General features: G+C 66.1%; 2 protein-coding genes across 6 annotated transcripts; one reads left to right on the plus strand and one right to left on the minus strand.

The window, feature by feature from the left end:
• Positions 1-279: 279 nt before the first annotated feature.
• On the minus strand, positions 280-2138 carry LOC142359599 (tanabin-like; the record flags this gene model as incomplete). Its single annotated transcript, XM_075412077.1, has 2 exons — positions 1258-2138; positions 280-404 (listed from the first exon to the last, which is right to left on the minus strand). Coding segments are annotated over exons 1-2 (938 nt in total), but the record flags the coding sequence as incomplete, so codon positions are not given.
• A 4969-nt stretch (positions 2139-7107) lies between these two features.
• BCAN (brevican) lies at positions 7108-26185 on the plus strand. 5 transcript variants are annotated; one of them, XM_075412080.1, is made up of 15 exons: positions 7108-7190; positions 13873-13965; positions 14078-14470; positions 14652-14826; positions 14927-15054; positions 17289-17582; positions 19090-19347; positions 20062-20250; positions 20422-20853; positions 22969-23076; positions 23705-23863; positions 24808-24890; positions 25253-25397; positions 25618-25800; positions 25893-26182. In XM_075412080.1, the coding sequence occupies exons 2-15, from the start codon at positions 13881-13883 to the stop codon at positions 25916-25918; spliced, it is 2658 nt and encodes an 885-aa protein (XP_075268195.1). In that variant the 5' UTR covers positions 7108-7190; positions 13873-13880; the 3' UTR covers positions 25919-26182. The 5 variants fall into 5 exon arrangements, with proteins under 5 accessions (XP_075268195.1, XP_075268193.1, XP_075268196.1 ...); XM_075412078.1 differs by having other exon boundaries at positions 20062-20853; positions 25893-26184; XM_075412081.1 differs by lacking the exon at positions 19090-19347 and having other exon boundaries at positions 20062-20853; positions 25893-26185.
• Positions 26186-26201: the final 16 nt, after the last annotated feature.

Below are 26201 nucleotides of genomic sequence, written 5' to 3' on the forward strand. Positions count from 1 at the left end.
GACCCCAGGATTTTTGTCCACGCCGGGTGACATCATGCTCTGCCGGGGAGGCCCCTCGCCCCTCGCTGGGGACAGCCCCTATTCTGATGCTAATTGTCCCCCCCAGTCCCCTGGCAGCCTGCCTTTGTCTGGGGCCATCTGGAAGGGCTGGAAGAAGGGCATGGGGCTGCCCCTCATACCCAAGACCCCCCATGTGCCCCAGACCCCTCCAGCGTGGGGTTCGTCCCCATCTCCCTGCAGACGGCCGCTCCCCAGCCACGTCCCTTTTGGGGACCTCACCTGTAGGTCGCCACTTCCAGGCTGAGGGACATCTTGAGGTGCATCAGCTGCTGCCTGTCCTCCAGGACCTGGGCGATCTGCGCCCGCAGGCTCTGCTGCTCCTGCTCCAGGGCCTCCATCGCCAGCTGCGGGCAGCACGGGGAGGGGGAGGTCAGGGACACCCCAACCCTGCCCGAACCCTCCCCGTCCCTGCCGGACGTGGCACCGTGCCGGTGGCTCTCACTCCCACCCAGCACCCTGCGGGATGCTGCGGGGAGAGGGGTCCTGGGCTCTCAATTTTAGCACGGGGGGGGCTGAGGGTGGGGAGAGGGGGTCAGGAGAGGAGGGAGGGAAAAGCGAGGAGGATTTGGGGCTGCGGGACGCCAGCCTGGGAGCGAAGCATCTTTCGGGCGAGAGGCCGAGGCCGCGGCACCCTCTGCTCCGTGGCACCCGCGGACGGTCCCCAGACCTGGAACAAAGAGGGACCCTTCCCCGGGCGGCGTCCGCACCGTCCCCGGCCCTGCCAGCCCCATTTCTCCCCCCGCCGCCTCCCGCCACTCTATGACTTTCGCAGCTGTTGGGTTGCAGCTGCGGCAAAGTGGGTTGGAGTTTATCCTCCCCGCAGCCCCCCCGCTGCCCGCACCCAGAGCTGGGGGGGCAGCGAGCAGGGGCTGCCGTTCCCCCCGAAAACCCCAGTGGGAACGTGGGGCAGGGCGGTGGGGGAGGACCCTCTGTCTGGGAGCTGCTCCCCTGCAGCGGGGTGGCCCCGGGTCCCCGTTGTGATGGGGACAAGGATGTCCCCGACCCGCTCTGCTCTTCCTCCCACCCTCCCCAGCTTCCTCGCCATCTCCAGCTCGTCCAGGGCCACCATCCGTCCATCTTGCCTTCTCCTCCACATCTCCCCCATCCCATTGCGGGGGGGTGGGTGTGCTGAGCACCCCACTGACACCCACAGCACCCCGCTCTCCCCCTCCCCAGGGGACCACCGCCTTCGCCCACCTGGAACTTCTCTGCCTCCCCACGCTGCTCCTGCCACTGCCGGGCCAGGGTCTCCTCCAGCATCTCCTTCCGCGCCTTCAGCCCAGCCAGGTCCTTCTCCAGGTGCTGCAGCTGCAGCTGGCTCTGCTGGTTGTCCTCCACCGCCTTCCAGAGGTTCTCCTTGGCCTGGCAGAGAGACCCTTCCAGCTGCGACACCTCTGTCTTGTAGGTCTCCACCGCCCCTTTCCAGATCTCCGAGAGCCTCTTGGAGTAGTCCTCCACCTCCACCGGCTGGAAAGCCACCGGCGCGCAGCGGAAGCTCTCCAGGCTCTGCGAGAAGCTCGCGATCTCCTGGTCCAGCCCCGCTTTCTCCTCCTCGTGCACCTCCAGCAAGGCTTCCACCTCCTTCTCCAGCTGCACGGCTCTCTCCTTCAGCCAGATCTGCGCTCTCCTCTCCTCCTCCAGCTCCTTCCTGCTCAAGGACAGCTGCCTCTTGGCTTCTTCTCGGGCTGCCTGCTCCTTCTGGCACCTGCTTTTCACCTGCTGGACCTCCTCGTAGAGGTTGTCCCTGGCCAGCTCAGCCGTGCACTTCTCCCTGAAGGCATCATCCAGCGCATCGCGAAGGGCTCGCAGCTCCTCCTCGTACTTTGCCCGCCACGAGTCCCCGGCCGGGCTGCCCTTGGCGGTCTGGATTTCGGCTCGCAGCACCTCGTTCTCCTCCTCCAGGAACTTCACGCGGGCCAGGTACGCCTCCAGCCGCTTGTTGAGGTCCCACATCTGCAGCGACTCCTCGCCCAGGGCTCTCGCCCCCGTCAAACTTTCTGCACTCAGCATCGGCGCTGCCGGGGGATGCCGGGGAGGATGCCGGGGAGGATGCCGGAGCTCTCCGGAGGAGAGGGAATGCGGGGAGGGAAGCGAGTGGCTGGGAGCGGAGGGGAGCGCAGCTATTCATACTCCACGCCGGGCGAGTGGGAGGCCCCTGAGACCCGGGCGAGCAGCAGGGCTTAACTCTTCCGCAGCCGGGCTGGCTCCAGCCGCCGTGGGCTTCACGCCTGCCGTGGGAGGGCTGAGCCCACCCCAGCCGTGATTTCCCAGCCCTGGGGAAGGGCGAGGTGTTGCTTTGCCCTTTGGGAGGGTGGCTGGAGGGGGTTGGGTCCCTCCCACACCATGGCTTGGCTGAGAAAAATCCACCCCCCCACCCCCCCACCCCCTCCCCCCAAAGCCTGAGGGCTGTGCCAGGGTGCTGGAGGGCTGCCGTGGGGCTTGGCATGGGGTTTGGGGGGTGTCCCAGGGTGGGTTGGTGGATGCCCGTCCTCGAGGGCTTGGCTGTGGGTATACCTCCGTGGCAGCTGACCAGCCCCACGCCACTCCATAACCCGGGGGGCAACGGAGCCCCGATGGAGCCCGTCGAGGGTCTCCCCGTCCCAGGGAGGCGATGGCTGCACTGGGGACACTGGTGTCTCCTGATTTTCCAGCTCCAGTGCCCTGGATCTGGCCATACAGGCATCCCTTTGCAGAGGAGACCCTTGGAGGGGGACGGCGGGGGACACAGGACATCCCCCCAGCCAACCCCCCCCCTTGGGGTGCCGCATCCAGCTGCGTCCAGCTGCAACCCGCTTTCTCTCCAGATGTGCGCGGCGGGGGGTGCTGAGCAGAGCTGGGAGCCCGACGGGGATTCGCGGCTGCGGCTGGACGCCGGTTCCGCCGGCAGCCTCCGAAACTTGGCAAGCGCCGGCTCGCCATTTGGTTTCGCTCACAGCTGTCACCCGCGCGGCCGAGCTGTCACGGTGGGGTTATGAATCGCTTCGCGGGGAGCTTTTGGGGATTATTATTTTTCTTTTTTTCACCCCCCAGCTGATTTATCTGGGGGGAGGGCAGTGGGCTGGCGAGGAGAGGAGGTTGGAAAATTCAAACTCGGGAAGTTTCTGCGAACAAAAGAGGCAGGAAAACATCATTTGGGGAGAGACCCGTTGCCAGCTTTTTCTGCCGGTCCTCCCTCTCCCAGAGAGATGATGCTTCTCCCACGAGAGGGTCCCCACTCTGTCCTCGCCAGGGCAAGGAGGAGAAGATCAAATGTCCCTTCCAGCTGTCCCATGGGGCAGGCTCCAGGCGAGCTCCTCCAGAGAGACAAGCAACAGTCCCCTCTGCTGGCAAAGCCACCCAGAGCCGTCCCCGAGCTCCTTCCAGCCTTGCCCAGGAGCTGGTGGGGTCCCCGCTTCGCCCACATCTGGGAGCAGCAATACGAGGGGTCCCAGCCCCATTTGCCGTGGCAGGGAGCGGGTTTTCTCCCGGGTGCTGCCGCGTCCCGTCTTGGTGCCTGGTCGGTGCAGAGGGGGGGGATGCCCTGGCTTGGGGGTCCCCAAAGGCATCGGCTTCCCAGCTCACCTCCGGCCAGACATCCTGTCTGCCTCCCCAGCCCCGGCTCTGGTTTGCCGCTCGCAGCCAGGACTGAAATCCCATTAAGCAGCGCAGAGAGCGCCGAGGTCGAGTAATTCATCTCCGGGTCCCCGGAGCTCCGGGGCGATGGAGCCTTGCCATGTGCCTTCGTCCTCCTCCTCCTCCTTCTTTCCATAGGGCATCTGCTCTGGAGTCATCCACCCATGCTGCTTGGCTCTTCCACCAGCTCCCGATTTCTCCCTTCCCGTTGGGTGCCCGGGGGGTCACTGGGTGCCCCAGGGCTACCCAAAGGCCGCCAACCCCCAGTACTGGTGTCTGCCGCAAGGCAGCCCTCGGTGTTTGCAGCTGTGCCAGGAAAGTGCCCAGGGAGGGTTTCCTTCCTCCCTGGCCTCGCTCCCCTCTTCCTCCTCATGCCTTTGCTTTGACTTTCCCCACCGTGCCCCGTCCCCTCTCCCCTGACCAACACCGGGACTTGGCGGGACACCCCAAGTCCTGCATGTCTGTGGGGAGTCACTTGGGATAGGGACATCACTGTCCCTGGGGGATGCTGGGGGTCAGAACCCCTGGGATGGGGATGTCCGTATCCATGGGGGACGCTTGGGGTCAGGATTCCCTGGGATGGGGACATCCGTGTCCCTGGGGGATGCTCGGGGTTGAGACCCATGCTGGGATGCAGCTGTCCGTGTCCCTGGGGGATACTCGGGGTCAGAGCCCCTGGGATGGGGACATCCAGGCCCCGGGGGGATACTCAGGGTCAGGATCCCCTGTGATGGGGACATCCACATCCCTGGGGGATGCTCGGGATCGGAACCCCCTGCGACAGGGACATTCACGTCCCTGGGGGATGGATGCTCAGGATCTGGACCCTCTCAGGAGGGGATGTCCATGTCCCTGGGGGATGCTTGGGGTCAGAACCCCCTGGGATGGGGACGTCTGTGCTCCCCTGTCCCCGTGGGGTCCTGGGGGGTGACCTTTCATCAACAGCAGAGGTTGGGGCGGGGGGGAGCAGATTTGAGGGTTCCACAGCCCCCGGTGATTCATGCCGCCCCAGGGTGGGGGCCCGGCGGGGTGCTGGTGAGCTCGGAGTGCACAGCCAATGCTGCTACGTGGCTTTGAGCAGGGCTGGAGGGGGAAGGAGGAGGAGGAGGAGGAGGAGGAGGAGGAGGAAGCACAGCTGGGCATTGGAGCCCTTCCAGCCTTGACACAGCTGGGCATTGCCTGCAGCCGGGTGCTGCGATTGCTGGACGAAGTCCCTGTGGGGCCGGACCCCTTCCCGTGCCCTCGGCTGCTGGGGCTGGACCTGGAGCAATGGGAAGGGCTGGGAGGCCCCCAGCATTTCTGGGGGGGGGGCTGCAGGCAGGGATGGGGATTCTCTGATGTCTAATAAGGGTTGTGCCCTTGTGCCGCCTTGCTCTTCTCCCTCATCCCCTGCCCCTTCCAGGAGCTGAATAGCCCAAGGGCTTTGCCCCACCGATGCCGCTGGGCAGGAGGGACGAGGAGGTGCTCAGAGAAGGGGCAGGCAGAGCGGCAGCCCTGGGCGATTCGCTCTGAGCCAGCAAGGAAACCCCAGCCAGGCTGGGAACATTTGTTCCCAATTAGGATGGGGGATGCTCCTTGCTGAGCAGGCACTCTGCGCTTCCCCCGGCCCCGAGCCTTTCGCCGCAAAAGTGCCGGGCGCAGGATGTGACCTCATGGGTCGGGTACGGGGGGGCAGAGGCTGGGGCAGCCTGTGGCTTTCACCCCTGCCCGTCCCGGTGCCCATCCTGGTGTCCATCCCAGCGTTCATCCCAGCGTCCATCCCAGTGTCCATCCCAGCGTCCATCCTGGCATCCATCCTGGTGTCCATCCCAGTGTCCATCCTGGCATCCATCCTGGTGTCCATCCCAGCATCCATCCCAGCGTCCATCCTGGCGTCCATTCTGGCGTCCATCCCGACATCTGTCCTGGTGCCCATCCCAGCATCCATCCCAGCATCCATCCCAGCGTCCATCCCGGCGTCCATTCCAGTGTCCATCCTGGCATCCATCCTGGTGTCCATCCCAGCATCCATCCCAGCATCCATCCCAGCGTCCATCCCAGCATCCATCCCAGCATCCATCCCAGCGTCCATCCCGGCGTCCATCCCGGCGTCCATTCCAGTGTCCATCCTGACATCCGTCCTGGTGTCCATCCCAGCATCCATCCCAGTGTCCATCCCAGCGTCCATCCCAGCGTCCATCCCGGCATCCATCCCAGCGTACATTCCAGTGTCCATCCTGGCATCCGTCCTGGTGTCCATCCCAGCCCCACGCCACGATGCGGCTGCCTCGAGGGCAGAGCGTGCGCACAGCAACCGCCGGCCTGCACCGCTAACGAGACCTTCTCCGCCGCCCGTAATTATTTCCCAGGGCGACGAGTGATTAATTCCGCTCAGGAGCTGCGGCTTTCTGCAAACTCACCCCAGCAATTATCTGGCAGGCTCCGCGCCGGCCCCCCCGGGCGGACGATGCTCCTCGCCAGAGAAAGTTGGAGCGAGATCTGGTTAAAAAAAGCCCCGACGCCAGCTCGCGGGTGCTGCCCTTCTCCCGGGGAGCTGAGCTTTGCAAAAGAGGGTCCCCGGCTGCACCCCGGACCCCACTGCGTGCCCAGGTCACCCGGGTCCTGACACGTCCCTCCAGGAGCAATCTGCAAGCCGTCCAGCCTGAGGATGCATTAATTATCCCTGGTCGCCGTGACACGGAGGAGAGTGGGTAAACTGAGGCACGGCACGTGCTCTCCATGGGTCTGAGCTTGGCTGCAAGTGCCGTGCCGGGGGGTCAGGTCTGGCTGCCCCCACCACTTTTGGGGGGCTGGCGAAGCCCCTGGGTCCCTCCAGCCCCCCGCTGGTTCCTCCACTGGCCGCAGCCCCGCCAGCGAATGGGGTTTTGCATGACAAAGCCTACGCTGGCTACCGGGACCCCCGCCCGTGGCCCCCTTCCCATCCAGCTGAAGCTGCCAAATATTAGAAATAACCACGCAAAGGGCATTCCCGTGCCGTGGCGGGGGGCCATGGTGGGGGGACCCGCTTCTCCAGCTGGGTCTGGGGGTTCTGGAGCCGGCTGCTTCTCCACTTGGGTTAAATAACGAGCCCGGGCTGAGCACCCTCCTCTCCCCGCGCTCGGCATCGCGTGCTGGGTTTGCCAGCTGCCAGGAGGGAGGGAAGGGGAGGGACAAAGTGCCTGCCAACACGGTAATAATTTTTTTTTTTTCTCCCCTCCTTAATTAGGGGAAGGAATAAATATAAAAGGAGGAGGGAAAGGGGAAGGCTGAAAAAAAAAAAAAAGAAAAGGAGAAAAAAGCGAGGAGGACAGGGACACACGCAGAGGACTCCTCTCCTCTCGGTGCCTGCCCTTATGCCTGGCGGAGCTGGTTCCCAGCCGTCCTGCCAACCTGCTGCCCACCGCTGCCTGCGCCGCCCGGGAGAAGCCACAGCTCAGCCCCACACCGGGGTCCCGGCGAAGGGGACCCCCCCTCAGCACCCCCGTTCCCCCCGCCGCGAAGAGGGGCTGCCACGGGGCTGCCGCCACGCGCCGAGCAAGGTGGGACGCGGGGAGCGCGTTGGGCTCGGCCGCGGGACGACGCGGTGGCCGGCCGGGCCAGCTGCCGTACTGCGCTATTAATTTCAATATCTCATTTCACCTCCGCGCCGGCGGAAAGTAAGCGGAGAGCTGAGCCGGCGTGGGGATGCCGAGCATCTTTCCCCCCCCCGCCGTGGGATGCAGGGACACGGCATCCTCCTGCCCTGCAGCTGGCTGGCCCCACGGTCCCGCTTCGGGGACGTTTGTCCTTGTCACCAACCCCCTCCCCGGGAGGACAGCATCGCTCTGCAAGTTCTTTATTTTTTTTTTTTTTTAATGGATCAGCTTGTACCGGCGCTGGCTCTGCAGCACTGGAGGCAGAGCGGGGGCTGAAGGGGGGGTTTCTCGTGAAGTTGGATGGAAAAAGGACTTTGGGGCTGCCCAAAGCCCAGCCTGTTCCGCTGCCCGGCCGGCGCTCGGGCTTGAAGGCGTTGGGGAGAAGGGGGGTTTTGGGGGCTGTTTCAGCCGCTGCGTCCACGGGACGCTCGTTTTGGGAGAGGGGTTGGGGGTCCAGCATGGGTCTGAGGTGTCCTGTCAGGGGGGAGCCCCCCCACCCGTCCTGCAGAGTCTGTGGACAGGTCTTTGTCCTAAGGAGGCTGCAGTCAGGGTAGCAGTGGAAAGGGAAACTGAGGCACGGAGGGCTGGCACAGAGACCCCGGGGGTTCGGCTCCCCCCTCTCCCACCCGGCTGCGTCGCTGCTTTCCATGGGGAGATTTTCAGGGGCAAAGCTGCCCCGTCCCGGAGGGGCTGGGTTTGGGGGGGCTGCAGGGTTCCGCCGGATCTCCCCGTCCTCCCCCAGCTCTCTCAGCTCCACCGGTGTCCCAGTGAGGGGGGGACAGGAGGGGCTGGGGGAAAACAGAAACATTTTGCAGGATTTTCACTGCTTTTCCCTGCCGAGCAAACCCAGTGTGAACCCCAGATTCCCCGTGGGGTGCCCTGGGCCCCCTTCCCCCCCCCCCCCCCCCAGCCAGAGCATTTCATTGCCGGGATGAAGGGGCTGCACTTGAGCATCCCCCCCCCAGGGACCACTTTTGGCCAAAGCCACCTTCGCTCCCACCCCGCTGACTTCTCCCGTCCCAGTCCAACCCAGAACCTGTTGCTCTTCCTTTCGGCTGCCGGAGGGGTGGGAAAAGCCCCCCCTCTGCCCCAGCCCGGAGCCTTTTCCAGCTGCTGGGTGCGTGCACGGCAGTGGGAGGGGGATCGGGACACTTTAGGGCTGCTTTTGAGGGAATGGGTTTAGACTGGGGAAACTGGGAGACTGGGGCGTCTTCTGCTGGGAGTGAGGAGCTGCGAGTCTGCTGGTGAGGATGCAGGGGGGGGCCGGGGAGCGCCAGGTCCCACCCGAGCAGCAGAGCTGAAATCTGGGACCCCCATCCCCATCCTCCACCTCACACTTCTCCTGCCCCACCCCATGCCTCAGTTTCCCCACCACGGCCCCGCAGCCGGGAAAGGCAGGGATGGGGGGGGTGCAAACCTTCACATGTGCGTGCGACACGCTCACCCCGGCGTGTCCCTGGGGGGGGGTCCCTACGGGGTCTGCTCCCACCCCTACCCCTCCGTGCAGGACTGCATCTCCCCAGGGACACCCCCCCACCCCCGCCAGGGACCTCCTGCTGCGGGGGGGGGGGCACATCCCCGCGTCCCAGCCCTGCAACAAGGAGCCCCTTTCTCCCCGCCGCGATGGGGGGGCCGAGTGGTGCTGGCAGCCGGAGGGACCCCCCCATTCTCCCCACCTCCTTCCGGCCTTTTAAGCTCTGCCAGCGGCTCCTGCCAAGAGGCTGCCAGCTGCTTCCCGCTGCATCCCCTGCCCAAGCCCCCTCCCAGGGGACCCACCGTGTCCCCCAGCATCGCCCCGCTCCGAGGCGCATCCTGGGGATGGGGACCGATCCTGGATGCAGCAACGCGGCGGGGAGCACCGATACGGTGGCAGCCACGTGCGTGCCGGGCCGGTTGCGTGCGTGGATGGCGATGGCGGTGCCGGCAGCGGGGTGTCCGAAACCCTTGGTCGGTGGGGACGGGGCTGCCCGCTTGTGCCTGGAGCGGGGCCAGGCTCTGCCCGTGGCTGCTGACTCATTCTGCAGCTGAGCATCCCTGGAAAGCCACCGCTCCGCTGCCTGCCCCCCCCCCCCAACCCCCCTCCCGGCTCGCTGCGGGCTGGCAGGGCACCTTGTGAGCCGGGATGAGCAACCGTCACGTGGAGGGGACGAGGGGGCCGGGAGGATCGGGCCCTCCGCCGTCCCCTCGCAGCGTCTCCCGCCTTTCACCCCGGACCGGGTGCTGCAGCCCCAAATCGCTCCGGCTCCCGTGGTCAAGGAGCCGCTTCTGGAAGCAGGGTCGAGCTCAGGGGAGAAAGAAAGATCGGTCCCGTCCCAAAATAGACCTCAGCTCCATTTTCCACCTGGTTTCCCACGGAAATGGAGGTTAAGCGGCCCTGCCGCTCGCATGCGTGCCTGAGTCTCGCTCCGTCCCCGACAGCCCCTGAGCTCCGAGGTCTCGGAGGCGATCGAGCCCCAGGAGCCGCCGCCATCCCCCTCCCCCTCTGAGCTTTCTGGCTACCTTTGCCTGATCCTGCTCCCAGCTTTTCCCTCCCGACGTGCTGGCTGAAAGATTTTCCATTTGTGGCAAATAGGAAAAAAAACCAACCCCAAAAATCCAACCCCAAACCCCAAACATGACGTCTGAGAATCTGTTGCCATCACGGGACTCCAGGACCTCAGGGCATCGCCCGTGGGTATGGTGAAACTCGGTTTAACCCTCTCTGCGTCCCGTTCCCGGTGCTGGCACCCTGGTCCCAGCCGGGGATGGGCATGGGGGGGAGCAGACACCAGCTCTCCCCAGCTCTCCCCATTCCTGCAGAGTTTTATCACTTGAATTTCCTCCCTGGAGTCTTCACGGCCGCTGCCGGCCACGGCTCACGCACCGCGGTGCCTTGGGAACGGGAAGAAAAGGTGCCAGCGACAAAAGCCTTCCTCGCTTGGCCGCCCGGGGGGACGGCAGCCAGCCCCCGCGCTGGAGCCCAGCCACAGCCGCCGAGCAGGAGGGTTTTGTCCCTCGCTCCAGAGCCGTGGGGCTGAATTCCAATGGTCCGGCCGGAGCAGAGAAAGCCCCCGGCTTGGGTCTGGCACCGCCGGCCGGGCGCTGGGCGATCAGGCTTTGGCCGCCGGCGCTGAGCTCCTGCCGGGAAAGGGGTGGGTCGTGGTCTGCACGTGGTGGTCGATGTCCACTGTGCTTGGTGCTTGGGGCTGTACGTCCACGGTGCATGGTGCTACAGGCTGTATGTCCACGGTGCATGGTGCCAGGGGCTGTATGTTCATGGTGCGTGGTGCTACGGGCTGTAAGCCCATGGTGCATGGTGCCAGGGGCTGTACGTCCATGGTGCATGGTGCCAGGGGCTGTATGTCCATGGTGCATGGTGCCAGGGGCTGTATGTGCATGGTGCTACGGGGTGCGAGTCCATGGTGCTAGGAGCTGTACATACACGGTGAGTAGTGCTATGGGCTGTATGTCATGGTCCGTGGTGCTACGGGCTGTACATCCACGGTGCATGGTGCCAGGGGCTGTACGTCCATGGTGCATGGTGCCAGGGGCTGTATGTCCATGGTGCATGGTGCCAGGGGCTGTATGTGCATGGTGCTACGGGGTGCGAGTCCATGGTGCTAGGAGCTGTACATACACGGTGAGTAGTGCTATGGGCTGTATGTCATGGTCCGTGGTGCTACGGGCTGTACATCCACGGTGCATGGTGCCAGGGGCTGTACGTCCATGGTGCCAGGGGCTGTACGTCCATGGTGCCAGGGGCTGTATGTCCATGGTGCTATGGGCTGTACGCCCATGGTACAGGGTGCTATGGGCTGTATGTCCACGGTGCGTGGTGCCAGGGGCTGTATGTGCGTGGTGAGTGGTCCTAGGGGCTGTACATCCATGGTGCATGGTGCCAGGGGCTGTACATCTGCTGTGCATGGCGCCAGGGGCTGTACGTCCATAGCGTGTGGTCCTAGGGGCTGTATGTCCATGGCTGTGTGGTGCTACGGGCTGTACATGCATGGTGCATGGTGCCAGGAGCTGTACATACATGGTGAGTGGTTCTAGGGGCTGTACATCCACGGTACATGGTACTATGGGCTGTATGTCCATAACGTGTGGTCCTGGGGGCTGTACATGCATGGCACATGGTGCCAGGAGCTGTACATACATGGTGAGTGGTCCTAGGGGCTGTACATCCACGGTACATGGTGCTATGGGCTGTATGTCCATAACGTGCGGTCCTGGGGGCTGTAAGTGCATGGCTGCATGGTGCTACGGGCTGCACGTGCACGGTGCGTGGTGCTAGGGTCTGTATGTGCATGGTGCCAGGGGCTGTATGTCCACGGCCATGCGGTGCATGGTGTCAGGGGCTGTATGTCCATAGTTCATGGTTCTAGGGGCTGTGCATCTGCTGTGCATGGTGCTAGGGGCTGTATGTCCATAGCGTGTGGTCCTGGGGGCTGTATGTCCATGGCTGCATGGTGCTATGGGCTGTACATGCACGGTGCATGGTGCCAGGGGCTGTATGTGCATGGTGAGTGGTCCTAGGGGCTGTACATCCATGGTGCATGGTGCCAGGGGCTGTATGTGCGTGGTGAGTGGTCCTAGGGGCTGTACATCCATGGTGCATGGTGCTAGGGGCTGTACATCTGCTGTGCACGGTGCCAGGGGCTGTACGTCCATAGCGTGTGGTCCTGGGGGCTGTATGTCCATGGCTGCGTGGTGCTACGGGCTGTACGTGCACGGTGCATGGTGCCAGGGGCTGTACATGTATGGTGCCAGGGGCTGTATGTCCACGGTTGTATGGTGCTACCAGCTGTGCATCCATGATGCTACAGGCTGCACATGCATGGTGCATGGTGCCAGGGGCTGTATATCCATGGTGCATGGTGCCAGGGGCTGCACGTGTTGTGCATGGTGCTAGGGGCTGGATGTCCATGGTTGCGTGGTGCTAGGGGCTGTGCATCCATGGGTGCGTGGTGCTAGGGGCTGTGCATCCATGATGCATGGTGCTAGGGGCCGTATGTCCATAGTGTGGGCTGCGTGGTGCCGTAGATCCATTGCAAGTGGTGCCAGGGGCCGTTTGTCCATGCTGTGTGGTGCTAAGGGCTGTACATACACGGTGCGTGGTGCCAGCGGCTCTATGTCCATGGTGCATGGTGCCAGGGGCTGTGCATCCGTGGTGTGTGGTCCCAGAGGTTGTATGTCCATGGTGCCAGGGGCTGTGCATGTGTGGTGCATGGTGCCAGGGGCTCGATGTCCATGGTGCCAGGGGCTGTGACATACCCGGTGCGTGGTTCCAAGGGCTGTGTTCACACCATCCCCCTGGTGCATTGGCCCCACGGGTAAACCCCGGGAGCAGAGGGATGCAGGCGACGAGGACGGCCTCCCGTCAGGCTGGCCCTGGCAGCCAGCGACCTGGCCCGGGGAGTGCCGCGGAGGTGCCAAATCCGCTTCTGTGGCTGCCGAAATCAATGCAGCACAAAGAGCTCATCACTTAAAAAGCTGCTCCGAGTCTCAGGGTCACCGTGCTCCTGTGCCGGGGACCAGCGCCGTGCATCCCTGGGGACCAGCACGGTGCATCCCCGGGGACCCGCCGTGACGCATCCCCAGCACAGGGGGCTGAGGAGACCCCCAGCCCCCCAAGTACCCTCTGCAGAGATGTGAGGGGGTATCGGGGCTGTGCTCCCCAGCACCATGCAGCGATGTCTCCCTCCATCCCCAGCATCAGCCTCCTCTCTGGACGGCTGCGGTGGGCAGCCGGAGCCCCTTGGTGACATGCCTAGTGTCCCCAGCGGTCCCCCAGGGATGGCTGGGGGCCAGCGACAGCACCGCTAGCCACTGGGCTCTCCTTTCAGCGCCGGTCCCCAGCCTTTTGTGCCAGGCAGCCTTGAGAGAGGCCGGGGACATAATGGCTGCTTTGGTCGGCCCCGGTTTTCCCAGCCCGCGCGCGGGGAACCTCCGGCGTGAGCTGAATGGCAACGAGAAACCCTCCTGCTCCTTCCCTCCCCCTCCACCCCGCGCTTTGAGGGCCCTCGGCCGTCCCCTCCCCGGGCAGCTCGCTGACCTCACCCCCCCCAGCCCGCAGCGCACACGCATGTGCGCACCCACACGCGTGCGGAAGCGCGGCGGGACTCGCTGCCTCTTCCCCGCTGAACATCAGCTGTGAAATAAACCCCGCTGAGGGTTTTTCCCCCGCGAAGGCGCGGTCCCGGCTCTGGCATCGCCTCCGTCCCCGCCAGAGCCGGGGTTTGGGCTCAGACTCTCCGTGCCGTCGGGGCCAGGCTGGGCTCCGCTGTCCCCAGGGGACCCGGCTCCCTGGGAAGGCTGGGGGGGGTGGATGGGACCCAGCGGCACCCAGCCAACGGTCCCGCTTGTTCGGGCTCTCTCCTTCCCCCTGTTAACCAGGGCTCATTTCTTTCTCTTCCCTCTCCACCATCCAAAGGTCTCGGTTACCCCATGGCCGTGCCAGCGCCGGCCTCTCCCTCTGCGCCCCGAAGCCGCACGCACCCCCCAGCCCCGCGCACGTGGGCTGGGGTCTCTCGTGTGAGGAAGGGATATTTTCAACACTTTCTTTGGGTTTGAAGCACCACTGGTGGCTTTTCCTCCTCCCTCGCAGGGCAGAGGATGGCCTCAGCCCTCCCGCTGCTGCTGCTCTGGGTGTTTGCCCCCGCGGTGGTCCCGGAGGATTTTGGCCCTGCAGATGGCACAGGTAACTCGGCATCCTCAGCCGCGCCCGCGCCGCTCCCTGCCCCTGCGGCGGGGCTCTTGGGGGGGGCACCCCATGCCGGGCCGGCTCATGACTCCCCTCTTTTCCCACCCAGAGGACCTCAAGGCTCTGCAGGTCTCCATCCCACGCCACCCAGCCCTCGACGCCGTGCTGGCGGGCGACGTCACCATCCCCTGCCTCATCACCTACCTCGGTCCCCAGCCCACCGCCGGCACGGCCGGGCGCCGGGCGGTCCTGGGAACCCCCCGGGTCAAGTGGACCTTCATCTCTGAGGGCAGGGAGGTGGAGATCTTGGTAGCCCGGGGGGACAGGGTGAAGGTAAGCGAGGACTATCGCCTCCGCGCCTCCCTGCCCATCTTCCACCAGCGCTACACCAACGCCTCGCTGCTGCTCACCGAGCTGCGGCCCAACGACTCGGGGATCTACCGCTGCGACGTGCAGCACGGCATCGAGGACGGCCACGACATCCTCGACGTCAAGGTCAAAGGTACCTCGAGGTGGGGAGCGGGGTGGGATTCGGGGTGGGAAGCAGAGGTCCACCCTGCCTGGGTGCCTTCTCCTGGCTCAGCAAACTTCTCCTGCATCCCGGTGCAGATGCACCCATGAGGGTGGGGGGCTGCCATGGAGCCCCTTGCCCATGCCCATGTCCGTGTCCCCCCCTGCCGCAGGGGTGGTGTTTCACTACCGGGAGGGCTCCATGCGCTATGCCTACACCTTCGCCGAGGCGCGGGAAGCCTGTGCCAGGATCGGTGCCCGCATTGCCACCCCCGAGCAGCTGTACGCTGCCTACCTCGGCGGCTACGAGCAGTGCGATGCCGGCTGGATCGCCGACCAGACCGTCAGGTGGGCATCGCCGCCGCCCGGGTACCGAGCCCACCGCCTCCCCCTTCACCCCCCCTGCCATCGCGAGTCGCCAGCCCTCCCCTGTGCTTTCCTGCCCCAGGTACCCCATCCACACGCCCCGCGAGGCCTGTTACGGAGACATGAACGGCTTCCCCGGGGTGAGGAACTACGGGGTGGTGGACCCCGAGGACATGTACGACGTGTACTGCTACGCCGAGGACCTCCCAGGTGCCCGCGGTGCCGCCGGCCTCATCCTGCCCTCCCCTGCTAACTCGCCCCCGTAACCCACCGCAAACCCGAGCGGAAAAGCCGCCCCGAACCGCGGGAGCCGGCTCCGAAACCTCCGAGCTGCGCCAAGCTTCGGGTGCTCTGACGCGCGCGAGCGTGGGGTCCTGCTGCGCCGCTCCCCGAAGCGTCGCTGGGTCGGTTTCGGGGGGCGAGGGGCTCTCTCCCCTCGTAGCAGCCGGTGCCCGTCGCTGGCCTCGGGGCTGGAGGGTGTCCGGGGTGATCTCGCCCCGGGGTCCGGGGGTGCACGCTGGGTGCTGCTGGTCCCGCGGCTCGGGTGTGCTGGGGGGGGTGACCGGTTGCTCCTTCGCACCCCGAGGCGGCTCCGTGGGGTTGGTTGGGGCGACGGCAGGCAGGCGGCAGGGATGCGGCGCGGGTTGCTGGTGTGCGGGGCGCAAGGCGCTGGGACGGGGACACCGGCGCGGTGGTGGGGGCGGGCAGGCGGCGTCTCCAGAGCTGCTCAGCACGACGCCCAGCGCGGCGCCCGCCGGGCTCGCGGGTCCCCTGGGAAACGGCCCAGGCGCGGACTGCGCTTCAAAGGCTCAGCTCCGTCGGGCAGGGCTCCAGCCGTGCCCGCGCCACGCGTGCATGTGCAGGGAGACGGGAGACAGGCAGGGGTGCAGGCAGGGATACAGGCAGGGATGCAGTCAGGGAAGGAGACAGGGATGCAGGCAGGGATACAGGCAGGGAGGCAGTGATACGGGCAGGGATACAGGCAGGGATGCAAGCAGGGATGCAGGCAGGGAGGTAGGTAGGGAGACAGGCAGGGATGCAAGCAGGGATGCAGGCAGGGATACAGGCATGGAGGTAGGTAGCAATACGGGCAGCAATGCAGGCAGGGACACAGGCGGGGATGCAGGCAGGGATGCAACAGGGAAGGAGACAGGGATGCAGGCAGTGATACAGGCAGCGATGCAGGCAGGGAAGCAAGCAGGGAAGCAGGCAGGGAAGGAGACAGGGATGCAGGCAGGGATGAAGACAGAGATGAAGACAAGGATGCAGGCAGGGATGCAGGCAGGGATGCAGGCAGGGAGGCAGACAGGGAGGCAGGCAGGGAGGAAGGCAGCGATACAGGCAGCGATGCAGGCAGCGATACAGGCAGCGATGCAGGCAGGGAAGCAAGCAGGGAAGCAGACAGGGATGCAGGCATGGAGGTAGGCAGCAATAAGGGCAGCGATGCAGGCACGGAGACAGGCGGGGATGCAGGCAGGGATGCAACAGGGAAGCAGGCAGGGAAGCAGGCAGGGATGCAGGCAGGGAAGCAGACAGAGAAACAGGCAGGGATACAGGCAGGGATGTAGGCAGGGATGAAGACAAGGATGCAGGCAGGGAAGCAGGCAGAGCCCTCCAGCCCCTGATCCAGCTCACGAGGACCATGCTGGAGGTCCCTCTCCCCAAGCCAGCTCCTGGGGTCACGCAGAGAGCAGAGCAGGCGAGGGGGCTCCCCGAGCCTGTGCCCCCCCCCCCCCAACTCCCTCTCTTCGCAGGGAGACAGGCAGAGCTGCAGGCAGGGATGCAGGCAGGGAGACAGGCAGGGAAGAAGGCAGGGATGCAGGCAGGGATGAAGACAAGTATGCAGGCAGGGATGCAGGCAGGGAAGAAGGCAGGGAAACAGGCAGGGATGCAGGCAGGGAAGCAGGGAAGCAGGCAGGGATGCAGGCAGGGATGAAGACAAGGATGCAGGCAGGGATGCAGGCAGGGAAGAAGGCAGGGAAGCAGGCAGGGATTCAGGCAGGGAAGCAGGCAGGGATGCAGGCAGGGATGAAGACAAGGATGCAGGCAGGGATGCAGGCAGGGATGCAGGTAGGGAAGCGGGCAGGGAAGCAGGAAGGGATGTAGGCAGGGATGAAGACAAGGATGCAGGCAGGGATGCAGGCAGGGAAGAAGGCAGGGAAGCAGGCAGGGATTCAGGCAGGGAAGAAGGCAGGGATGCAGGCAGGGATGAAGACAAGGATGCAGGCAGGGATGCAGGCAGGGATGCAGGTAGGGAAGCGGGCAGGGAAGCAGGCAGAGCCCTCCAGCCCCTGATCCAGCTCACGAGGACCATGCTGGAGGTCCCCCTCCCCACGCCAGCTCCTGGGGTCACGCAGAGAGCAGAGCAGGCGAGGGGGCTCCCGGAGCCTGTGCCCCCCCCCCCCCCCCAGCTCTGACGCCCGTCTCCTTCCCTCTCTTCGCAGGGGAGATCTTTTTGGAGACGTCCCCAGACAAATTCACACTGGAGGAGGCGCGGGCGCGCTGCCGGGCGCTGGGCGCGGAGCTGGCGAGCACGGGGCAGCTCTACGCGGCCTGGAGCGCGGGGCTGGACGCCTGCAGCCCCGGCTGGCTGGGCGACGGCAGCGTCCGCTACCCCATCGTCACCCCCCGGGAACGCTGCGGCGGGGCCCTGCCCGGCGTCAAAACCATCTTCCTCTTCCGCAACCAGACGGGATTCCCCGATGCCCAGAGCAGATACGATGCGTACTGCTTTCGAGGTAAAGAGGGGCGAACCCCCCCACTTTATGGGGGGCGAACCCACGGGCGCTCCCGGGCAGGGACCAGCGCCAGCTTTCGGGAAGCCTCCGGGCAAGGGTGCCGATGCCTTGTGGGTGCCCGGTGCCGGCTCCGGCCCACCCACGCGCTGGGTGCAGCAGAGCCGGGATGTCCTGCAGGGTCGGGAAGGCGTCGGGATCCCTGCGTGCTGCCCATGCTGCCGTATCGCGATAGAGCAGGGGTGCTTTGTACTGCCTCAACCGTGCGTGGTAGGATAGAGACGCCTTGCGTGGTCTCCGTGTTGCATGCCAATATGTCGTGATAGCGGAGGGGTAACCTGCATGGTCCCGATACGTCATGATAGAGGAGGGATGCTCTGCACAGTCTCAATAGTGCATGCTGATATATCGCGACAGAGTAGGGCTGCCCTGCATGTCCCCAATGCTGCACACCACGACGTCGCGAGGAGAACGGGGATGTCCTGCGTGGCACGGTCGGTCTGCGTGAGCTGCGTGGGTACAGAGCTGGGATGGGTGGAGGCGTCACTGCGTCCCCGCGGGCTGCTTGCAGGCAATATCTCGTGACGGTGAATGGGACACGAGACCGGCGGGCAGCGGGGCTGAGCCGCCCGTGCTGCTGGGGACAGCCTGCCTGCCGGGGGACGCGGGCGACGGGCCAGGAGGGGACAGGCGAGGATGGAGGCTGGCGGGGAGAACAGGAACGGAGGGAGGAAAAGCCGCCCCTCCGCTCCCCTTTCCCGGTCCCGCATCTCTGTGCATCCCCTCGGGGCCACGGGGGCTCGCGGGACGGGGACGCTCTCCCCCCGATCAACCGGATGCTGCGCGTCTCCGTGCCTCAGTTTCCCCATCTCTCGGCAGGGAAACCCGTGGGTTAGGCAGGATGGACCCGTCCCACAAATCCGTGACCCCCGTAACCCACTAACTCCCCACGCACGTCTGCGCTCCCCGGGTGGGGATGGGGGCGAGGAGAAGGACCCACCCCGCGGCGGGGCTGCCGGTGTGCACCGAGGTTTAGGGTTCACTGGAGGGGGAGGAGGAGAAGCGGGGATGGCCGCTGGCAGGAAGGGCAAGGATGAGTAGAAAATGCTGCGAGTGTAAAAATTCGGCGCTGCCTGGACGCGTGCCGACACCACGAGCCTTGGCCGGGCAGCTGCGGGGAGAGCCAGGCTGGAGCCCGGCACCGGGGCGGTGTAAATCAGCATCGCCTCGGGGAAACGGGGCTCAGGATCGGGTCCCCCTGAACGCTGCAAAGCCCCACGGCTCCCGCCGGGGCTGTCGGCTCTGCCGGCTCCGGCAGCCCCAGGGGAGGGCCCGATTCTGCCCCGCGCTGACTCTGGGTAGAGGGAAAAGGGGAGGTGGCGGAGAACTGGGTCCCCAGCGGGGTGCCAGGCTGTCCCCAGGGCTCCAGCCCTGCGCCGGGGCGAGGGCATCTCTGCCTGCCGCGGGGCCAGGACGGGGCAGTAATATCCCACTTTCTTTCTGCCCACAGAAGGGACAAACTCTTTCCCTGAGGCCGCAGGAAAATACCGAGCCAGAGAGCCCGAGGGCCTCCAGGAGATTGTTACAGTGGCAGAAAAGCTGGAGGAGCTGCAGCTGCCCAGAGCGCAAGTGGAGATTGAGTCGCGAGGGGCTATATACGCCGTCCCTTTCTTTAAGGACACTGAGCTGGAAAAGCCGAGCCCATCCCCCGAAGACGCACCGGGGCCAGGGGCCCGGCACCCCCCGCTAGATACCTCCGTGTCCTCAGGTCACCCCACCTCCGCCTCCCCTTTCCCCACGGCCCCGGCCGTCCCCGAGGCAGGCGTCCCGCTTAGCTGTGGCGTAAAACCGGGGAGCCCGTCCCCCGCGGAGGAGGACGGGGTGACAGGGGCAGTTGGGGAGTGGACGGGTGTAGGTGGTGCAGCCGCCGCGGCGATGCCAGGGCTGGGATGCAGAGAGGAGCCGCAGGGATGGAGGAGAGGTTGGGGGCACCCACGGGTGCTCGGGTCGCCTCAGCCATCCCCGTCCCTCCCGCACCCACGGCCAGGGCACCGGGGTCTTGGCGTAGGGCTGTGCGTGGGGACACCCATCTTGTCCCTCCCTCGGCCGGGGTCCGGCGCGCGGCGTCGGTGCCGGACCGCGGTGTAGCAAAGCAAAGAGCCGGAGACGGGTGCTGGCTGGCAGCGGGAGAGGAGGCCAGGAGCAGCGGTGAGGGGCTGAGCATGGTCCCTGCTGCAGGGAACCCTGTGCCAGGGCTGGGCTTGGCAGCGGCCGAGCCAGAGCTCGCTCTGCCGTGCTGGTTCGGAGGGGACAACGTCGCACGGGCTCGGGGCATCGTTCTGTCTCCCTGCGCATCCTCATGCTGGCATCACCCCGCAGCTCTGCCCACCATCGCTGGTGGGCGATGCCGGTGCCCGCGGCCCCGCGGTCTGGCTGGTGCCGGTGCCGGCGTCTCACCGCCTTTCTGCCTTGCCCTTTGCAGAGGAGGAACGGGGAGCGGTGCTGGGCAGGGACCCTGGCAGCACGTCGGCGGAGACCCCGGCCGGAGGGCGAGACCCCGGCCACCCCATGGAGCCAGACGGAGCCACCGGCACGCAGATGTTCTCCGTGGCCCCGCGGGCGGGCGCAGAGGGACCCACCGGTGCCCCGTCCCCGGCGTGGGGTGCAGCAGGTGACACGGAGCCTCCCGAGGGCTTTCCCCGGCCGCCCAGCCCTGTCGTCCCCACGTTCAGCCCCGAGCGCCCATGGGATGCCATGGGGCGGCCGGCCCACGCCGCCAGCCCTGGGACACCCGGGCACCGGGTGACGTCGCCCACCAGCGCCGCTTCCGCCACCTCGACAGATAGCCGAGAGCCAGGTGGGACCCCCCAAGGCGGCCACGACTCTGGCGGGGCGAGCACCCCCATCCCCCCTGCTGAAGATTCCGAGCTCTCGGGAGACGTGGCCGAAAGCCCCGGGGCGTCCCCGCTGCCCCCTGCACCCTCGCAGCCGCAGGAGGAGGGTGAGGAGCAGTCGGGGGCCCTGTGGCTCCCCTCGCCCTCGGCCCCTGGGGACGGGACCACCGGCCCCGTGGCGGAGGCGACGGCGGTCACGCCGTGGCACGCGGACGTGGGAGGCGAGGAGACTGCGTCGCGACCCCCGGGCACTGACCGCGGGATGCCCGCTGCACCTTCGGAGGAGGAGGAAGAAGAGGAGGAGGAGGAGGAGGAAGAGCAACGCGCTCCCTCCGTTGCAACCGTGGAGGGTTTCCTTGCAGCCGTACCCGGAGAACCAGGTGGGACCCTCAGGGATGGCCTCACCTCTCCTCACACCGGCAGCTTCGGGGTGGCCCCGGCAGGGACCCCACTGGGGGACCCGGTCCCCAGCACGGCCGCCCCCCTGCCCGCCCTCCCCACCGAGCGGGCCAGCATCGGGGCAGGCGCCTGCTCGGCCGGGGGTCCCCACCTCGCCGCCCTCGCCCTCGGGGCAGCCCTCCTGGCTGCTCCCTGGCACTAGAGCGAGCCAAAGCCTTTCCTTCACGCTGCGCTTCCCTCTGTCTGTCCGTCCGTCCGTCCGTCTCTCCTCTCTCTCTCCTCCTCAGCTGGGTAAGGGAAGGTCACAGGTCCGGAGAAGCAGATATTTGTCAAACAAATTGGTCCGAGCTCTGCATGCACTTTAATCTCTTCTACTTCTGTGAAGTGTTTTAATGACTGTTTCCATGAAAAAAACAAAAAACAAAAAACAAAAACAATAAGCAAAAGAAGGCCCCAAACCCTCCTCCGACTAACAGTGATACTAATAAAGGGAATTAAAAGCTTTCTAGAACAAACATCTCGGCTAGCTCTTCCCTTCGTCCTCGCGCCCGCTGCCTCGCTCACCGCCCGCGCGCCCCCCCCCACTGACGAACTAATCCCCCGGCCCCCCGTTCCCGCGGGACCCCCGGCAGTGGGGCGGACGGGCCCCAGCGTGAGGTGCAGGCGGGGGGTACGGCTGCTTCGCTCCCTCCCTGCGGCCCCCCCAGGGCTGGCGACACACCACCCCCCCCCCCCCCCCTTGTCCCCCGGGCGGAGGGACAAGGGCTGGAAGCTGCATGGCGTGAGTAGGGTGGGGGGTCCTCACCCCTGGAGCCATGGGGCATCGGGGGGTCGGGGGGTGCAGAGCCCCGCTGAGGGCACCCCAACTCGAACAGCCCTCGATGTCGCCTTAGCCCCCCCGGGGAGCGTAGCCCCCCCCTTGCAGCCCTGCTCCCCCCACATCGGGGTTGAGATGGACGAGCAGTGGGCACGTGAGGGGCCTCACACCCACCCAGACCCACCCTCCGGCCCCCACCCTGGGGTGCTCCCGGCTCTGACGCCGCTTACGGCAGCCAAACCCCTGCCCCATCCGCCCTCCCAGCCCCCCGCAAGCGGAGGGGACCGCGCGGGGTCCTCGCTCCCTGGTCTGGCAGTGCCCCCCCCGCTCCCATGGCGTGGAGAACCCTCGGTGGTGGGTGGCCAGCCCTGGCGGGACCGGCTGCCGGTGCCCCGGCGAGGGGAGATGCTCAGGAAGAGCTGGCTGGGGGGTGCTGGGGCTCCAAACAGCTCCTCCCGCCCCATGCCCCCGTCTGCAGGGGACGAGCGCGGTGTCCCCACGAGCTGCCGGCTCCTCACAGGGACGTGACGGTGTCTGGGCACAGGCGAGGGTGGTGGCATCGCCCTTGGTGCGGCTCCACCAAGCCAAGGACCGTGAAATGGGGCAGCATTAGGCTGGAGGGTGTCGAGGACGTTCGGTCTCCGCTCGGCCGGCACCAGTCCTTAATCATCTTCCTGAGCCGGGAGCGGGAGCACGCGATGTGCTCTGGGCGCCTTAATGACCGTAACAGGCTGGTGGGGACGAGCGGGTCAGGGACGGCGCCGGCGGAGTTGATCAACCCTGGCCATGCTGAAGGTGACAACAGAGGGACAGGCGCGAGGCTCACCTTGCTGCCAGACTGGGGACGTGCGGCCGGGACATGCCGAAGGGTTTATCCTTGTCACGTTCCTCCTCCCGTTGGCTGCATCACTCCAGGGGAAAGCAGGAGCCGTCCCCGGAGCGGTGGGAGCAGGCCAGGGGCTGGCACGGCAGCGAGCCCACTGCTGCGGAGGACGAGAGCATCCAGCTCACGTCCCCGTGTCCCACGGGGAGGACAGAGCCTCAAGCCCAGCCCGCTCTTGGCCGGGATGGCTGAGCCGGGAGCTTCCCATGGCGTGGGCAGGCGGGATGGCTTTGGGCACATCACGGTCCCCTTGAGTCCCCCCACCCCAGGCTTGGTGCCAGCTCAGGCGTCTGATCCCAGTCAGGGTGCTCGCTGCAGAGACGAGGCTTTAATGACACCGGGCGCTAATGAGGTCCCCGAGCTCCCGCGGTGAGGAAGGCTTCATGTGCCTTGCAGGTGGCTGCGTCCCCAACCCCTGCCTGAACGGAGGGACCTGCACGGAGGATGATGCCCACCTCGCCTGCCTGTGCCTGCCCGGCTACGGAGGCAGCAGCTGCGAACAACGTGAGTCCCCCCGCTCCCAGCACGGCCGCGCCGGGCTCCGGCTGCAGCCTCGGCTGCTGCACCAGCGGCCCAGGAGACAGAAACGTGGGGAAATCAGGTTTTCGGGGGGTTTTCACAGAATCCCAGCATGGTCAGGGTTGGGAGGGGCCTCTGTGGGTCTCCCAGCCCAACCCCCTGCCCAAGCAGGGTCACCCACAGCAGGCTGCACAGCACCGCGGCCAGGGGGGCTGGAATATCTCCAGAGAAGGAGACTCCCCAACCCTCTGGGCAGCCTGGGCCAGGGCTCTGTCACCCTCAGAGGGAAGAAGTTCTTCCTCGGCTTCAGCTGGAGCTTCCTCTGCTTCAGTTTGTGCCCGTTGCCCCTTGTCCTGTCGCTGGGCACCACTGGAAAGAGCCTGGCCCCGTCCTCCTGACCTCCCCCTGCAGATATTGATCGGCATTTCTAAGGTCCCCTCTCAGCCTTCTCTTCTCCAGGCTGAACAAGCCCAGCTCCCTCAGCCTCTCCTCGCAGGAGAGATGCTCCAGTCCCCTCCTCATCCTCGTAGCCCTGCGCTGGGCTCTCTCGCCGGTGAGCTGGGCTCCATCACCCTGACCCTGTCCTCTCTCCCTCCTTGCCCCCCCGGCTCAGCGCTGGAGGAGTGCCGCCCCGGCTGGGAGAGCTTCCAGGGAGCCTGCTACAAGCACTTCTCCACTCGGAGGAGCTGGGAGGACGCGGAGACACAGTGCCGGCATTACGGGGGGCACCTGGCCACCGTCCTGACCCCCGAAGAGCAGGACTTCATCAACGGTACGTGGCACCGCCCCGGACCCCGCTGCATCCCCCCGCCCCGGCCCTCTGCCGACGGGACCCGCAGCATCCCTCGGTGCTGGGCTTCGGGTTTGAAACCCTAAGTCAAGAAGCGGCCGAGCGCCGAGGCAGAGCCCTTCCCCGCTGTGCCGAGGGAAGGCAGAGGAAATAAAGAGTGAAGGAAATAGCTGATATGATGGGTCGACAGGACGGTGGTCAGATGCTCGCTGGCCTCTCGGCTCGCGAGGGGTGGGGGAAGCGCAGCAGACAGCAGGATGGACGGATGGACGGACAGAGGGACGCATGGACAGACACGGGAGCAGACGGGTGGATGCACGATGGGTGGAGGGACCCGAAGAGGGTTGGACACGCACAAGTACGTCGGCAGGCAGAGCGATCAGCCGCCTGGAAGCAGATGTGAAGGGAGAGCAGGGGAAGGCAGAGCAGGACCGGGACAGCAGTGGGGGGCTGGGGCAGAGAGCAAAGAGGCCAGGAGGGACGTGAGGGTGAAGGGCGAAGGGGCAGGGAGAGACCTGGCAGGGCCAGGCAGGGCCAGGCAGGGAGTTTCAGGGACAGGCAGGGACCGGGCGGACCAGAAAAGGGCAGGCAGGGACCCGCAGGGCCAGGCAGGAACAGGTAGGGCCAGGCAAGGACAGGCATGGACTGGTAGGGACTGGTAGGGACTGGTAGGGACAGGCAGGGATAGGCAAGAGCAGGCAGGGAGTTTCAGGGTCAGGCAGGGACTGGCAGGAACAGGCAGGGACAGACAGGGACACAGGGCTCTGCCGCCCTCTCCCGGCCAGCCCCCTCCCACCTCTCCCCCGGACACCCCCAGACCCCAAATTTCCTCAAATTCAGCCTCCAGCTCCCTCGACCCCCCCTCCTGACAGGGACCCTGGCTGTGGTTCCTCCCCCCAACCCAACACCCCCCATGCCCCCCCCAGACCAGTACCGAGAGTACCAGTGGATCGGCCTGAACGACCGGACCATCGAGGGGGATTTCCAGTGGTCCGATGGGAGCCCCTTGGTAAGTCCTCATGTCCCCCCCCAGGAGAAGACCCCCCCCCAGCCAGGCACCTCATTACCCTTCTCCATCTCTTGGGAACGTGCCCATGGGATGGGTCTGACCCTGGGACCAGGCTTTGAAGCCCCACCTGCCCCTCAAGAGCCGCTCGCCTTGGCCAGGCTGAGCGTCCTCGGGGGTCCTAGGGGTGAGCGAACCCCAGGGTTTGGGGTCCCACGTCCACGCCGAGGGGCATGGAGATGGGACATTGTTCCTGATGGGGTGTCACAGCCAGGAGGCTGCCGGTGGGTGCATACTGGTGCAGCCCCCACCTCAAAGGGTGTTCTGGGGTGCCCCGTGCCCCCCACCCTGGCTGTCCCCCCCAGCTCTACGAGAACTGGCACCCCGGGCAGCCCGACAGCTACTTCCTCTCCGGGGAGAACTGCGTGGTCATCGTGTGGCACGACGGGGGCCAGTGGAGTGACGTGCCCTGCAACTACCACCTCTCCTACACCTGCAAGATGGGACTTGGTAAGCCGTGACCCCCCCTCCCCGCACCCCTCTGCTGGGGGCTGGGGCTGCACCCCTCCGTGACCCCGAAGTGGGGATTCCTCACCATCCCCGCAGTGGGCAAACGGGTCCTGTGCATGAGACCCTCAGCTTGTTTGGGGTGTACTGGGGGGTGGCGTGCTCCGGTTTGGGGGTACCCATCCGCAGCTGGCTGCTATGACCCCGTGCCCCCCCCTCCCAGTGCAGTGCGGGCCACCCCCCGCCATCAGCAACGCCCGCGCCTTCGGCAAACCAAAGCAGCGCTACGAGATCGGCTCCATCGCGCGGTACCAGTGCCGCCACGGCTTCGTCCAGCGCCGCTCGCCTGTCATTCGGTGCCGGGAGGATGGGACGTGGGAGCCCCCACAGCTGGCCTGCCGCCCCGGTGAGTGTGGGGATCCCCCGGACCCCCCCAGCCCCCCCAGCATCTGCCTTTGGGGCTTTCCCTTCACCTGGGGCTTCTCGTGTCCCCCCCAGGCCTGGCTCAGCCCCCGGATGACTGAGGGAGTCCCCAGGGCAGAAGCCACCACTTCCCCGGGGCCCTGGAGCCGGTGCGGATGGGGACAGCACTGGGACACCAGCACGGACCCCGGCGCGGCACGAAACCTCGCTGCTGGGGGTCCACCTGCTTGTTTGTTTTGTATCTGTACAAAGAAATCGTAATAACTAAAGCTCCCTTCGAAAGGAACCGATGGAGACCCAAAAACGTAGCGCAAGGGGTGTTTTGTTCCTGAAGTTGAGATCAAGGCGGGGGGACCGCAGGCAGGGGGTGGCATTGAAGTCCCA

Source organism: Opisthocomus hoazin, unplaced genomic scaffold, assembly GCF_030867145.1.
Source record: "Opisthocomus hoazin isolate bOpiHoa1 unplaced genomic scaffold, bOpiHoa1.hap1 HAP1_SCAFFOLD_192, whole genome shotgun sequence".
NCBI classification, from domain to species: domain Eukaryota; kingdom Metazoa; phylum Chordata; class Aves; order Opisthocomiformes; family Opisthocomidae; genus Opisthocomus; species Opisthocomus hoazin.